The 14,629-nt window shown below is 35.8% G+C and overlaps 1 protein-coding gene across 6 annotated transcripts in view; it reads left to right on the forward strand.

Annotated features, from left to right (window-relative positions):
- Positions 1-14,629, forward strand: part of LOC118195605 (protein c-ets-1-A-like) — a 406,827-nt gene that overhangs the window by 332,771 nt on the left and 59,427 nt on the right. For 5 of the 6 annotated variants that reach the window (XM_085813546.1, XM_085813547.1, XM_085813550.1 and 2 more), the window contains 2 exons: positions 5,288-5,488; positions 11,269-11,469. In XM_085813546.1, coding sequence (XP_085669672.1) covers positions 5,288-5,488; positions 11,269-11,469 — 402 coding nt within the window. The remainder of the gene's footprint in view (positions 1-5,287; positions 5,489-11,268; positions 11,470-14,629) is intronic. The other variant, XM_085813551.1, reaches the window with a different exon arrangement.

Consider the following 14,629-nt stretch of genomic DNA (forward strand, 5'->3'; position numbering starts at 1 on the left):
TTGACTTTAAAAGTGATTGAATTAATTATGTTGTTCTTACGTTCCGTTTAAAGTTTTTATGCCTTTATTAATCTGCATGCAATAGTCTTGGAATTATTAAGTGGTGTTAGGTCTAACGAGGCCGCCATACATGTTTATTGCTTGAATACCTGTGAAACATGCATTGTTTATATTTGAAACCTTTAGTAGAATAGTGAATTAAGTGAGTTGGCGCACCAACTTTAGTATCTTTTTGCCCAGTGTGCTCAGCGATTGAGATAAAGATGTTTAAGTGCAAAGAAATTGCAGGGAAAGTGTGGCATAACATGCCGAAGATTGACGCAAAGTGGTGCAAAGCGAATCTTTGAAGTGGAGATGTGTTTAATTAAAATTTATGAATTTAAAGGTCTGTTGCCAGTTGGTTCCAGTTAAATTTAATAATTTTTTCCATATCTATATGTGTATGTAATAAGATGACATGGAATAAGCTTAACAGATTGCCGATGCTTCTATTATAATTTAGCAGCGTAAATTTATTTCCCTTCTCTAGTTTCAAAATAGTAATATGTCTTTGGACTGCGTCATTTCGAGACTAATCCATGTCATATGACTCTTACATAATTCAGATGATGTAAATTGAACTCAAACAACCAATAATAATTTTACAGCTGTATTAATTATCCGATCAAAATGCATTGAGAACCAAAACTAACTCAGTCTGAATTAAGATTCCATCTTAAACAAAAAGCACTCACTAGGCAACTCTTCAGATCTGCTACTGTTTCTCAACATAAAGATATAAAAAATGCAAACATTTTGAAATAGGCACAAATAACGTAGCAAATTGTTTGTGGCCGCAACATGTTTACTGAAATAAAACGGAAATTTAATGCGCCTCGGCTGCCAGGTTTCCTATTCATTGTGGATCGGCATTTGAGCATTCTACGCCATCAAAATTCTTGCCCTTCATTACGTATTAAACCTTTTAAGTTTTACACGAACAATATCGCCAAAATCCTTTTTTATTACACATATATGTAAGATACTATAAAATATGGCTGCGCTAAGAAATGATAAATTGACCTCAAAATTGACTATTCTGAATTTGATGTTCTTCTCTTTAAGTTAATTTTTTTTCTCCCAAATTCGAGATCTTTCCAAGTTACATAATGCTGCTTGCAAAATCTATAACCTAAAATTAACCAATTGCGGCTTAGCTCTACATATGCACATTCTATCTGTCTACGAGAAGAACAGTTCCCGCCATAGAGTCTGGCGGGTCGTGGTCGCTATAGTAACAGGGCTAGTATATTTCAAATAGGCACGAACCAACGGTTGCTTTATTGTTATTTTGTTTTTTTGCAACTGTTGGCTGAGGGAAAAAGAGTTTATTATTATTATTCAAGACTCTCATTACGGAAAATTGTGTCAAGCCTCGTTTCTACAGCAACAGACAGCTGCAGACTAACTGGCGAGGGCTTTTCTTATGACAGACAGACTGTACGTTGTATAAATACTGCTTTGCGAACAATTACGTCATTCCTTTTGCTAACTTCTGCCCCGCAAACATCTCTGCACTTCTATGCTTTCCTGTCGAAGATGACGTCGGACATTTTAACCTGTGAACATAATAAATTACACTTTATTGTATTCAACTATGATCGAAAAGTAACTTGTCTGCCAAAGAAATGATTTGATTTATGCGTGAAAATTAATATTGTGATACTTCGAGCTCAGTTTGGTCTAGCTTCATCTTCATGCCTTTCACCCTCAGCCATGACGACTGCCGGAAATTAAAAGTGTCGGGTTTCCTCTTATGCATTAAAATATCATATACATATTTGGTTTACTATGAATTCTTATTTTAATTTTGATTTGTTTAGATATTGTGTTAAACCTCTTATACACGGTTGCAATTATTAATATTTTTGAGGAATTGCCTCGCTTTGATTCCAATTTAATATTAACTATAGATGCTGCAAGTTTATTTTATTTCAATCCTGCAGCTATAGCGCAAAATGAATTTAGTAGGTGTTTTTTTTTAAAGCCTATTATTATGTTTATATATAAACACAATTTCTTTTTAATAAATAAAAATATATAATTATTCCAAGAATTTTCGCGCATTATGCTGCTGAAAATTAATCAGTAAATACATAAAGAAAGAAACTTAGAACCAATTTTTCACAAAGACCCAAAAAAGGAATTCAAATTATTAAATTAAAAAAAAAACCTCTATAAATGTAGAATCAGAATTTTGTAAATGTTTTAAAAAAAATTGAAATACACCATCGCAAAATCTACGTAGGATTGAATTTCGTTTTCTGTTTTTTGTGAAAAATTGGTTCTAAATTTCTTTCTTTACACACACACATATATATATATATATTATGTTGCTTTTTCCAAAGCGTTTAGAAATAACGTAATTTTTTTAAATCTTTCTAAGTAAAACCCTCGGAATCCATTTCCAAATTTTCTTCAGACTAGTGCTTTGGAAACTCAAATTAAGGACATATTCCTCGTGCTATAAATTTATACTTCAAAAAATGAGAAACTATTCAAAAATACTTTTCATCAATGCCTGTGATTCCAGATATTCATATTTTTACATTTTTATATTTCTTCTTTGATCTAAATTAAAGTTTATTTCTATATTGCTTCTAACACACGCGCATCATTTAAAACATTCTCTTAATTTACTTCAAGTTATATATATATATATATTGTTTCATTTGCTTCACAGTAATGAATAAAATTAATTAATTTTATACCGTTCTTAATCATGGCATTATATTTTGAAATAAAGATATAAAATTACTCACCTTCTTAATACTTAATTTGATATTTAGTTCATTGAGATTGATCGGAAAATTTTCTATTTGTCCATGGGGAATTAAGGAAATTAAAATCTGAATTTCTGTCGGATTTCCGTTATGCTTTCTCTACATTCTTTTAATAAATGGTCAGTTATGCAGTTACTTATGCGCGGAATCCAATATTTTATTTTTTTAAATCATAACAAATGGTGGAATTTTTTATTGCGGAGTAAAGGCTTATTCGGGTGATGACGTCATCTTTAATAAACTACCACTAGACGCCTATTTTCAAACAATAGCCGAAAGAAGAAGATTCCTCTGCGAATAGCAGCTGAAGACGACCAGCTGCATACCCCCAGACACTCCTTCTCCAGTAGGGTATTTGACCGCCTTTGACATACCTCTACACGGACGGACTTTTCAGTCGTAGACGCAGCCAAACGGAATTGGTAATTGTCAACAAGCGGTGGCAAAGAAACTGATGTCTCGTGACGCTTTCTGGAGCCACCCATAAAATTCACTTCAACAGCAATGTCGCAAAATAATTTTAATATGAGCACTTGGATACACAGATCCGCGCGCTGGGGATAAAAAGGCTGTTCCCCCCCGTAGCGTATTGCCATTGCTCGCTTTTTAGTCGTTGAGTTTGTTAATCAAAATTCGTTAAAGTTTTACAAAATGCAAAATCGATCATAAAACAAATTCCAAATTTAAAATTTGGGCTTTCAGATGCCCATATTCGCAGTAGGATTACGTCATTCAAAATTGGATGGCTTTAGTTACTGTTGTTTTATCACAATGCGAGAAACAAACATACATTCATGCAGATTCTTCATTATTTAATTTCTTCAAATATACTACAGGGCGATAGTATTGGGTTGCAACGATTTGAAAAGTGATACAGCCTTTTAAAGTTTTCCACGCACAATCGCAAAACGAAAACAAGATTCCTTCAGGGACAAAGCCTCTTTGGACTAATAAGTAGTAACCATATTTACTTATTTTCACAACATTTTAACTAGGAAAAAAATCTTTGCTAGAGGATTGTCTGCAAGCTCCATGCAAAAGTTCATTAATGAACTCTGTCTAATGTTTCTGGAAATTATTTGACAAAAATGTCGTATCCCCTAATCTTTAATACTCGGGGGGGGGGCGTACATCAGCATTTATATGGAATTCACTGCTTTACATTCTTCAAAACGTTTTTGACAGGATGTGCTTGGATTTGTATCAGAAAGCCTCTGGGATATGTTTTCTGTCTGAAGAAAAGAAACCTGATGTGTTTAATCGTTCACGAAATCAGCAGAGCTATTAAAAACTTGCTCCAAACTAAACAAAAGTTTCTTTTTTGCCTAATTTTTTAAATGGTTGACTAAAGTAAAACCCAAGCAGTTTGTTGACGTAGCCAAGATGTTTTCTTAATGGGTGACATTTTTCAATCATCTGGAAAATTTAAAAATTTATTTTGAACTTTTTTGGCGATTTTACTTCGACTTGAAAAATTTATTCTATAATATTTTGACAACATTAACCGAAATGTGGATCCCAATAAGCGAAGTATTATCATCTTTTCGTATACCAAACGAGAGGGACTTCGGCAATTTGATTAGAGTATCCGAATGATAACAGTAACCCCAATCACATTAACCGATGCAGCGACGTTCCTAGGCCATTGGCTGCCCGCGTCTTTCCTATAGATTGCCGCCCCAAAATTAAAAAAAAAAGAATGCTCAATGATTAATAAAATTTTTATTTCATACTCACTAAGTACTTACATATGACAAGTTGTTTAAAAAGTACTTTCATATGACAAGTGCTAACAATGAATTTAATGAATTTTAAATATTTAAACGTGGATCGAGAGAGTCTGACCTCTCCTGCTTTTCGCCGCCCGCGTACTTTTATGCGCTCCACCCACCGCTAGGAAAGGCCCTGATGCGATTTCTACCGTATCACTACTATTAATGTTTATTTGTCAGAGTTTAAATGTTATTAAATGCCATTTACGCCAGCCATTGAAAACTGCGGTTAAAAGCCATTTAAACGATATAATTTTAATTTTACGGAACCTAAAAATGTATTGGAACGTTACAAATTTTTCAACCTAAAAATACCACAATTCGAATTACGCCAATTGAAACATTTGATTCGAAATCATTTTTGGCAATTGTATAAACACATTTATCGATATGGTGTAATTTCGAGCAGTACAGAATCGAATCATATTTCCATTTCCGTGTCATATTCTCACATTAAGTAACGATCTCGTACTTACACCATTCCCGACTCTCGTTTGAGAAAAAAAGTCAAGGTCAACCTCTTGGAAACCTTTCCGACGCTGTTACGGAGCTAATGGTTGTAAAGCTCGCATAAATGGAGGGTGGTCTATGCATCGAATGCCGCTTAAAGTGTAATCACACCTACGAAACAATGCAATGTCATCGAATGACGAAGTTATTCATTGCAAAGTGTCTCTTTTTTGTCTTTTCCAGATCCGAGGTTATGGAACGAAATGGACGTGACCCGCTGGCTGGACTGGGCCATTCGAGAGTTCAATTTAGAAGGTGTGAACGCGCATAATTTCAGGATGAAAGGGAAGGATATTTGCTCACTCGGGAAAGATGTTTTTCTCTCTTTAGCGCCCCCTTACGTCGGAGAAATACTCTGGGAACATCTAGATCGCCTTCAAAGAGGTAATGTAGTCGTTGTTTTTATACATGAATAAACTTCCTCAGTGCCAGGTTAGGAATTGTCTAGAAATTCAGGAAAGTTTGTGTGTGCTAGATGCAAATCCGAGTGAATGCCATTATCTTCCAATTCATCATTAACATCTTCTTTATCAGCTTTGGGAATAATATCATCTCCAGTTCCATCCATAGCATTACTAATGCAATATTTTCGAAACGATAGTATTGGATTGACACTGTGCAGAACCAACACCGATATACGGCCAAGACTAGTTACTCGCATACGATTGACAACGATAAAATAAAAATTTTGATAAAGTTGTAATAACGACGAGAAGGATTAACGCATATTTATAACAAAGTTGTCACCAAGCGTACGATCGACACTGCGTTAGCCGCGTAAATAAACTTGTAAATTTCCCTTATAGTTTTGGACTTGTAGGACGATACTAAATTTAGTTTCTACGCAAGATTTTTCAATGTCAGTTGAATCATTGCAGCAAAATGGTATCCCTTAGTTTTTGTTAGAATGGGTGTCTATTTGAAAATGTAGACTGCAGTCTTAACCCCTCGAGGAAATAAATTTTTTTAAAAAACCTTTTCCGAGTTTTTCACAACTCTTTTTAAATAAAAAAAAGTAGTTATTCGTGCCAGCTTAGAAAACATAATGTTCAGTAATGAAGAACATTAGATGTAAACTGAGTAACTACTATTTTAACAATAAAACTGTCATTTCTTTCTACATCCTTTTTTGTCTTTTTTTGAAAGTCATAGGGTTGAAACTGAAAAATATCAAAATATTACAACAGTAGATTGTTGTTCGAACAAGGGTGGGGAGGAATAAATAAATAAAGGAATAAATGATGTCTTAAATTACAGTCTCAGTTCACATGGGGGGGGGGAACTACAGGCTGTTTGGTGACGACGATACATCTTTTAAGACCGTAAACTAAGTAGAAAAAGCAAAGCGAAAAAAAAGTGTGTATGCCATGGAACAATCAGCTAATCAATGTTCACGTTTACAGAGTGTTAAGTGTTGTCATACTTTTTTTTATATTCGCTATCTTATTTATATTTGGGATACAAATTGTTAAAAGTGTCTGAATGATGACAATATTCGTAGCAATCGTCTCTTCACCTGTAAAATTAGTTACCACTTCAATTTTTTTTTTCTTTTTTTTAACCGCAGAATAGTCTGACATGTATATTTGCAAAGTACATATGAAGGAAGTATATGTGAAAGTTCATATGAACAAAAACACAAAAATACTAACTGAATATTCGAAGCCCCAGGAAAAATGAAAATGTTCAATTTAATCATTCATTGTTTTGAAGCTGTGGTTGGCAACTATTTGTAAAGTATAATAAGTAAAATGTTATTTTTATATATCTAAAATTGCGAATTTTAAGATTCCAATAGTATAATCCATAGGATGTTATAAGCCTTATTATTATGGTCTAATTTTATGACTCCCATTTTGCCGACTATTTTTATTTTAATTTTAAGGTATTATGAGATGAATGAGATTTAAGGCGTGAGTTACCTCTTTAGTTATTATTGTTACTGTAGGCATTATTTTAGCGTTAGCAGTGACATCAGCATTTTGGTTAATACGATTCAGAAAGGCGTAGAGAAACAAATGGGGTTAGAAAAAAAGAGGGCGAAGAAAAAACAAATTGTGTGTGGCGTGACTGCGCTTATTTGATCCATGTTTACGTTTACAAGTAATGTTTTCAAAAATGAGAGTTAATACAAAGCAATCTGAGAGAGAACATCAAGCAGTTAAAAAAGTTGAGTTCTTTGCTTGCGCTTGATGAGACTTAACATCAGTTCTAACACATGGGAAGGGGGGAAAAAAATCGATTCAGATGATTGCAATTGAAAACAAGAGTTGAACCTTGGACAGGAAAATGAAATGTTAGTTGGTCATTTTAATTTAATGTTAAGCATTAAGGTCATTTTCATTTACGCACTATTCGATTCGTTAGAGAATCGGGGGTGTACTAATTTTAAACCAACAGACTGAAGTCACAAACCGATGTCTATCATCCATGTTACTATCGACGCTAACACATTGGCGATCCCCTATGAACATTACTGTTACACCCAACGACGTGTTAAGACTAGAAGAACTAAGGTCTTAAAAGGTTTTGGTGCTTCACATACATTTACCAGTGACGTAGCTGGGAGAACATCCGTCCCCGGGCGCAGCTACCACGGGGAGCAAATTAACGATTTTAATTGGCAAATTGAAATTTTAAAATCAAATGTTTTTCATTCTTGGCAAACAGAAGAGGCCGCAAAATTTTCAGTCATCCCTGGGGGCTGAAAACCCTAGCTACGGTTTCTGACATTTACGCCTGTTTTTTCTCCCCATTTCTTCTCTCAGAGTCTTGGTTAGCTACACCCAACGGGGAATGTTTGTGGTGCCTCCTTTCCTTAGTCCCTAAGTTTGCGATGCCACATTTCTTCGATAACCTAAGCACGTGCTTATTTTGCTTGATGCTTAATCCGACTCTGCCGAGACCATTTTGAAATTCAGTATCCGTATAGACTGACATTCAGGAGGATAACATCACAGGAGTTATCTACGCGATCCGAACAAGCTTAGCCACTTAATGCGAATGCATCTCCATGGGACGCCTTCTAACACATCGGCGCTCAGATTAATAAGCCAGCTCGCTGACTGGGTCATGCGCCTGCTGCCACGAACGCCGGCCAGAATAAAACTTTAATAAAGCAACTGTTAAAGAGATTGGTTGCGGGGGGGGGGAGAACTAGCGTACATCTCGTAAGAAGTCAAATAAAGAAGCTAAAAAAGAAAGAAAAGAAAACTTCTTTGTTCTCCCGTCGTTGTCAGAAAAGGGCGGTGCATTTAGCGTTGTAATAAGTCAAGATCGCAATCGCTGGATTCGGCCTTCCACACACAGAAACACAATAATTATTGTCTGTCGCCCTGTGTCGCAAGCTCTCTATCCCTCTCTTGCCCAATTGTTACGCTCTCCATTTTCTTCATTCACTACCTCTACGTGGGATTACTCATTCCCCAATCATTTCTGGTCCTTTCTTTCCATCTCCGAGTTTCTGATGGGGTTGGTGAGAGTTTTGGAATGCTCGGAAGCTCCACGCTTGACGTGTGTATGTGTATCGGAAGAGATGACCGTCTATGCCTTGCCTTCTGTTGACACCGACAGTGGAATCAAATTTTCAGTCCAAGCTAGTGTTTGATTATGCGAAAGCAAAATGCGATCCGAGCTTTCACTAATAGAGCCTCCATATCTAACTATATTATGGATTATTATAGACGTGGCTTTTGCGAAAACCGACTTGTGGCTCTGTCTTCGAACTCTTCCTGTTGTGAAGTTTAGCCACCCCTGATCAGTAATATTTAAAATATATAAAATCTATAATATTTAAAATATGCGAAATTTTAATTTTTCCCATTCTAGACTGTAAAAATATAAAATTGAAAGCAGGAACAAAATATTAAATTTCCAGTTTTAGCTCTAAATGTATATGAGTATATAATATATTAGAGCTGGTTTATTGTGTAAACAGAAGGATGACACTTGCGGACAGACGCAGCCGTATATTCGACATAATTCTATTACTCGATAATGCTATTCTTTAAACGCATAATCAGATCGACACATCGTTATTTTGCGCAATAAGCACCCCACAATTTTTGGAAGCTTATACGTCGTGAGGCATATAGTGGATGATAAACAGAAGGTAGCGGCGACGTGTTATTTTGATTGGGGCGAGCGGGAAAGTGCATGATGAACCAGGAAACGCATGGGAGAAATATAAAAGTTTTGGTTTGAATAGACATCTTATTCGGTGATCGGATAAGAGGTGTTTGCATTGCAGCATTACTTAAGACGCGAATTAATTTTAAAATGAAGCAGATTAGATTGCTATATTACGAATTTTACTGTATTTAGAACAGAAAAGGGAAGTACTCAAGGTAAAATGAAGAATAATGGCGCTATTGCAAAATTAAACTTAGTAGTATGCGTTCATATTTTCTATCTTACATTTATACACATTTATTTGTACATTTATTTCTCGCCTATTTATTCCTAATTTTACCGTCTAAAAATTACGCGAGTAATTTAATTTTAGAAGGACGCAGTTATACTAAGAACATACTACTTTCCGAAGGACGTGGTTGCTGTAAGACCATAACGAATGAAACGTAGTTATGCATAAATTGCTGGTAACTTCAAAAGAAATTCTAATAAGAATATATATTAATATTTAACATTACAATATCTGGCAGATACTGGGCCGATTTCTGATTTTTTCCGTAGAGTTCTTTTTTGTAATCTCTCGGAAAGAATGAGTTAGTTCTTAAGTCATTTCTTAAAATTTCGGAGATTACATTTAATAAAACAGATTACATTTAATAATTTCAATAAATCTTGTTTAAAAAATCTAATGAGGACACCACATGACTTCTTTGTTAGGACTATTAAATTATACACACTTTTTGCTGTATTTCATTTAAACGTATTTCCTCGAATTTCGTTAGAGATATATTTCTCATTCAATTAATTCAGTTCTCACTTGGCGGCAAGGCAAAAATACATAAACACTCAAAACATTTCATTAAAAATTTAAAAACATAGAAAAGCATAAAACACCAAATTTAGTTAAAAGCAGTATTTTTTTTTTTTTTTTTTTTTTTAATCCAAAGGGGCTTTGTCCCTGAAGGACTATTGTTTTCGTTTTGCGATTTTGCGTTGAATCACTAAAAATGTCCGTTTCACTTTTCAAACTGTTGCTACCGAATGTTAGAGTCCTACATTATATTTGAAGAAATTAAATAATGAGAAATCTGCATAAATGTATGTATATTTCTCGCATTGGGATCAAACAACGGTACATGGAGCCATCGAATTTTGAATGACGTTATCCTTCCACGAATATGGGCATGTGGAAGACCAATTTTGAAATTTGGAATTTGTTTTATCATCCGTTTCATATTTTGTAAAACTTTACCAAATTTTTGATTAACAAACTCAAGGATTTCAAAGCGAGCAATGGCAACACTCTACGGGGGGGAGAGGGGAACAAAACATTTTTATCTCCAGCGCGCGCGGAACTGTGTATCGGAAATTGTAAAGATAGACTCATTTTAAAATTATTTAGCGACATTGCAGTTGAACTGAATTTTATGGTTTAAGTGCCAAGAACATGATATTTAATAAATAAAGGTAACACACAAAACGTTAAAAAAACGCCCCTTTGGACGTCATTTAAAATGTAAAACCTTTCAGTTGTTTTTTTTTTTTTTTTTTTTTTTTTTTTTTTTAACAATTAAAGCGTCTACGCAAAAACAAGCAATTCGGCCAGCCGGCAAGAAGGCAGATTTTTTGGTGCACACAACTGAAAGTGTACTTTTGGTGCCACTCGGCAAAAAGACACTGAAGGTGCAGAAAAGGACTTAATTCACTATTCTGCTAAGTTTTAAATGTAAACAAATGGCTGCTCCGTTAGGCTTAGTAGCGCTTGAACAGTCTTAAATTGTTGATAATTGTACAACTATTGCATGCAAATTAACTAGAGGCATAAAATCCTTAATCGGAACATAAAAACAATGCGACCGATTGCAACCAAAAAGGGAGGTGCACAGCTACATGTTATAGCAGTCCCATATACAAAATTTCAACGTTCTGAAAGTATTCGTTTTTGTACGTATATATGCATTTATGTATCTGGCATGAATTACGCCACGCTTGTGTTTAATTTTATGTATTAAAGAAACATTCCCCTCTTCCAGACGTCGACGCAGGACGAACGGGTGGAAATCTGGAAAGCATCCCTTCCAATATGTACGAAGCAGTCTGCATGCCGGATTTGGATGAATTCTTCCAACACGACCCCTGTTATGCCCCACTGAGGGAACAGAAAGTAACGCCTGTCATGAATGGTACTAATCCCGCCACGCCAGTGACTGCCAGCCAGCCTCCCTACTTGGACGGTAAGTGCAACATCCATCCATATTCATGATTCATGTCCCGCCCTACTTTCATAGCGACTCAGCCTTCGTCAGAAGTGGTGCCTCGGTATACGTCATTAATCCGCTCCATACTTTACATAAATCATAAAAGAAAGACTGCACATAAATATTTTTCTACTGTCCATCTCAAAAGCAATTTTTGAAAGTGCTCTAACGTCTCCTATTTCTGTTTGGGAATCAATTTAACCCTCTTTGCAACATCAGCGGATTTAGTAGCGTTTTCGTTTTTCACAGTAGCAGAGAACTTCGTACTCGGCATACAGTAAGCAATAGCCAAGTACCGGAAACGCATGCTATCGCCATACGTTTCAACACCCTGCCGATCCTAACAATATTCTTCGTTGCTTGACTGTTATCACTAACTTTCCTAAAATTCATTCTTAGTGAATTTACAAAAATATTACGCGAAAAAACACAAACTCTCTTGATAATTCACAGTTCTAGCTAGGTTGTGTACTGAATACTGGCAAAAGGCTCATTTGCGGTCGTAACATTGTCTCAAAAGCGATAAACGAGGGTAGTCTGTGTAGTCGTGATTGATTGAATTCGAGTCGTATTCCAAATGAATGCCATATAGAAAACAAAAAATTTCCCGTCCAAACCAGGTTGGGCGTATTTCAAACCAGACGTATGCTAAGGTACCAATATATATTGGTCATTAAAATGATAACAGCATAGCTTCTAGCTTTCCCAGTTTTTCGTCACATCTCCTGATCGATCACCTAATATCTGGATTTTTCATTTTTACCCTTTACTATGGGAAAGAGTTTTGCAGCGATAAATGTGTTCAGGCAACACAATTCGTGAAAAACTGGGTATTCTTTTCAGATACGCGCTATCTATTATTATTATTATTATACACCAGAGAACAGGGGCTCCGTTGCCTTGCAGTCTAGCAGACTGACTGCCTTACACGGATTAAAGCCTCTGCCTCCGGAAGATGATACGCGCTATCTATCACTAGCTAGCGCACAACGTTTATAAGAGTCTCGAAGAAACTAGCAATTCCGCCATCCCATTTTATAATTACGGTTACTGCTCGCCGGATAATGCCCAGCGGCCATCATATGCAATAATACGACACAGAAGTTGTGCTGTTCTGTGCTTCTTATTTTGCATCTATTACAGTTTCCTAGTATATACTTCTGTATCAACAGTGCCTTTAATTATTCCACTTATTTTATGAGCTCGTTATCATGTGGTAAGACCATTTTGATTCTGCGAATGCCTCATGTGAACTTTACTCGAGAACTCTTAGTCTGTTAAATGAATAATCGCTTAAGTCCAGAAACAGAAACGTAAAACTGAAGAAGGGTTAATTACCCTTTACTGCTCAAAATAAAGGTATACAATCGGCCCCTTTCTCAAGGCGTACAGCAAAGCCTCCCCTTGGGCTTAAACTCAAAAGTGTAAGAAATAAGAACTTAAGTAATAACTAACTAAAGAGATTTAGTCGAAGCTAACACAGATCTAACTAGTTGGCCCCTAAATATCGAACTAGCTAGCAAAGCTATCAGGGGCCCCTAATACAGCCGAGCGTAGTAACAGCTTAGAGAGACGTGGCCAAAAGGCATACGCGCGGCTAGTCAGGAATTTTGATTCTCTTTCTCGAAGTCAGTGAAACTTCGACTTAAATACTACTCATTTGCATTTAACCCGATTCTAAAAACAATTTCTGGCAAGGAATTTGTAAGTTAAAATTAGGAGAGATAGGAAAGAAGCTTGTAAGATTCTAACCTGTGTATTTTAAGTTAAAGTTGAAGAATCTTAAGAACTGGTAAGCGAATAATCGCTTGAGTTCGTGAGACAGAAAACAAAACTTGGGAAGGGTTAAATACCCTTTATTATTCCAAATTAAATTCACAGAGCTCCTTCTTGGAGTTTTACAATACTCGGGCTTGAACTCAGGAACTAAGAAATTAAACTTAACTAATCTTAACTAAAAAGATATAGCCGAAGTTATCAAGATTCTAACAGAGTTAGCCCTTTAGCGCTAAATAACGGAGATGCTACCAAGGGCCTAAAGTACGGTCGAGCGTAATAATAGCTTAAAAGAGAGTAGCCTGAAACGGCGGCCGCGCATTAGTCAGAATCACTGGTTTTCTCCCTCACGAAGTCAGTAAAACTTCATATTTAAATACTTCTCCTCATTTGCATTCAAACGCGATTCAAAAAATACTGTTACGAAATGTACAGGCGCGGTATGATAGCTTCCTCTCAAAGCAGGTTTAGGGTTGCCATAAAATGCAAAGGCAAGGCAGGGTTGCCGCATTTGGCGAGAAATCGCCCATTTGGCCATGTACCATGGACGGTTGGAGAACCTTCTGGAACGAATTCTTACCGGTTTAGCCCAGAATGTTCTCGAACACCAGCCAAAATGAATGGATAGGAAAGTAACTTTAACTCAAAATTTAGCTGTTATGTAAATTAAGATAATCCTTACAAGCTTTAACTTAAAAAATAACTGTTATAAACTTAGGATAAACCTTACAAGTTTTTCATTATTTATTGATGATAATTGTTTTTCTTCTTCATTGGCTAAACAGCCCAAGTCGGCTCTGGCCTTTTCCAGGCATCGCCGCGTTTGGCAACTTTTTCCAGTTTTTGACTTTGAGAATGTTTAGGTCATTTTCAACACTATCGATCCATCTCAGCGAGGTCTAACTCGAGGTCTGGTTCCCATGGACTTTCCCAGAAAGACTTTTTTTTTTTTTTTCCAGAAAGTCTTTTTGCGTGAAGAATGTCGATCTTCATGCATTCTGGCTAGATGACCAACTCATTAAAGTCTCTATAGTTCGAAGAATCTTACTACATCAGATTGTCTGTAGATCTTATATAGCTCAAAGTTAGATCTTCTCAACGATCCCTTCGGACGGACTCCACTACGTATGCGACGCAAAATCATTCTCTCAAAAATCCCTAAAGTTTCCTCATCACGTAAAGTCAGTGCCCAAGTTTCTGACGCATAAGTCAGGACAGATCTTATAAGACTCTTATCAAGAAGTAATTTAGTTCGGAATAAAAGTGAAAGAAAATTATGGAATGAAATTAACCAAAGAATATAAAATTTAGAAAATTGAATTAAACATTAGTATAGTTTATGTCAAAAATATTACAAATT

Source organism: Stegodyphus dumicola, chromosome 3, assembly GCF_044657685.1.
Source record: "Stegodyphus dumicola isolate Sdum_Otavi_A_Nest chromosome 3, ASM4465768v1".
In the NCBI taxonomy this organism is placed as follows: Eukaryota; Metazoa; Arthropoda; class Arachnida; order Araneae; family Eresidae; genus Stegodyphus; species Stegodyphus dumicola.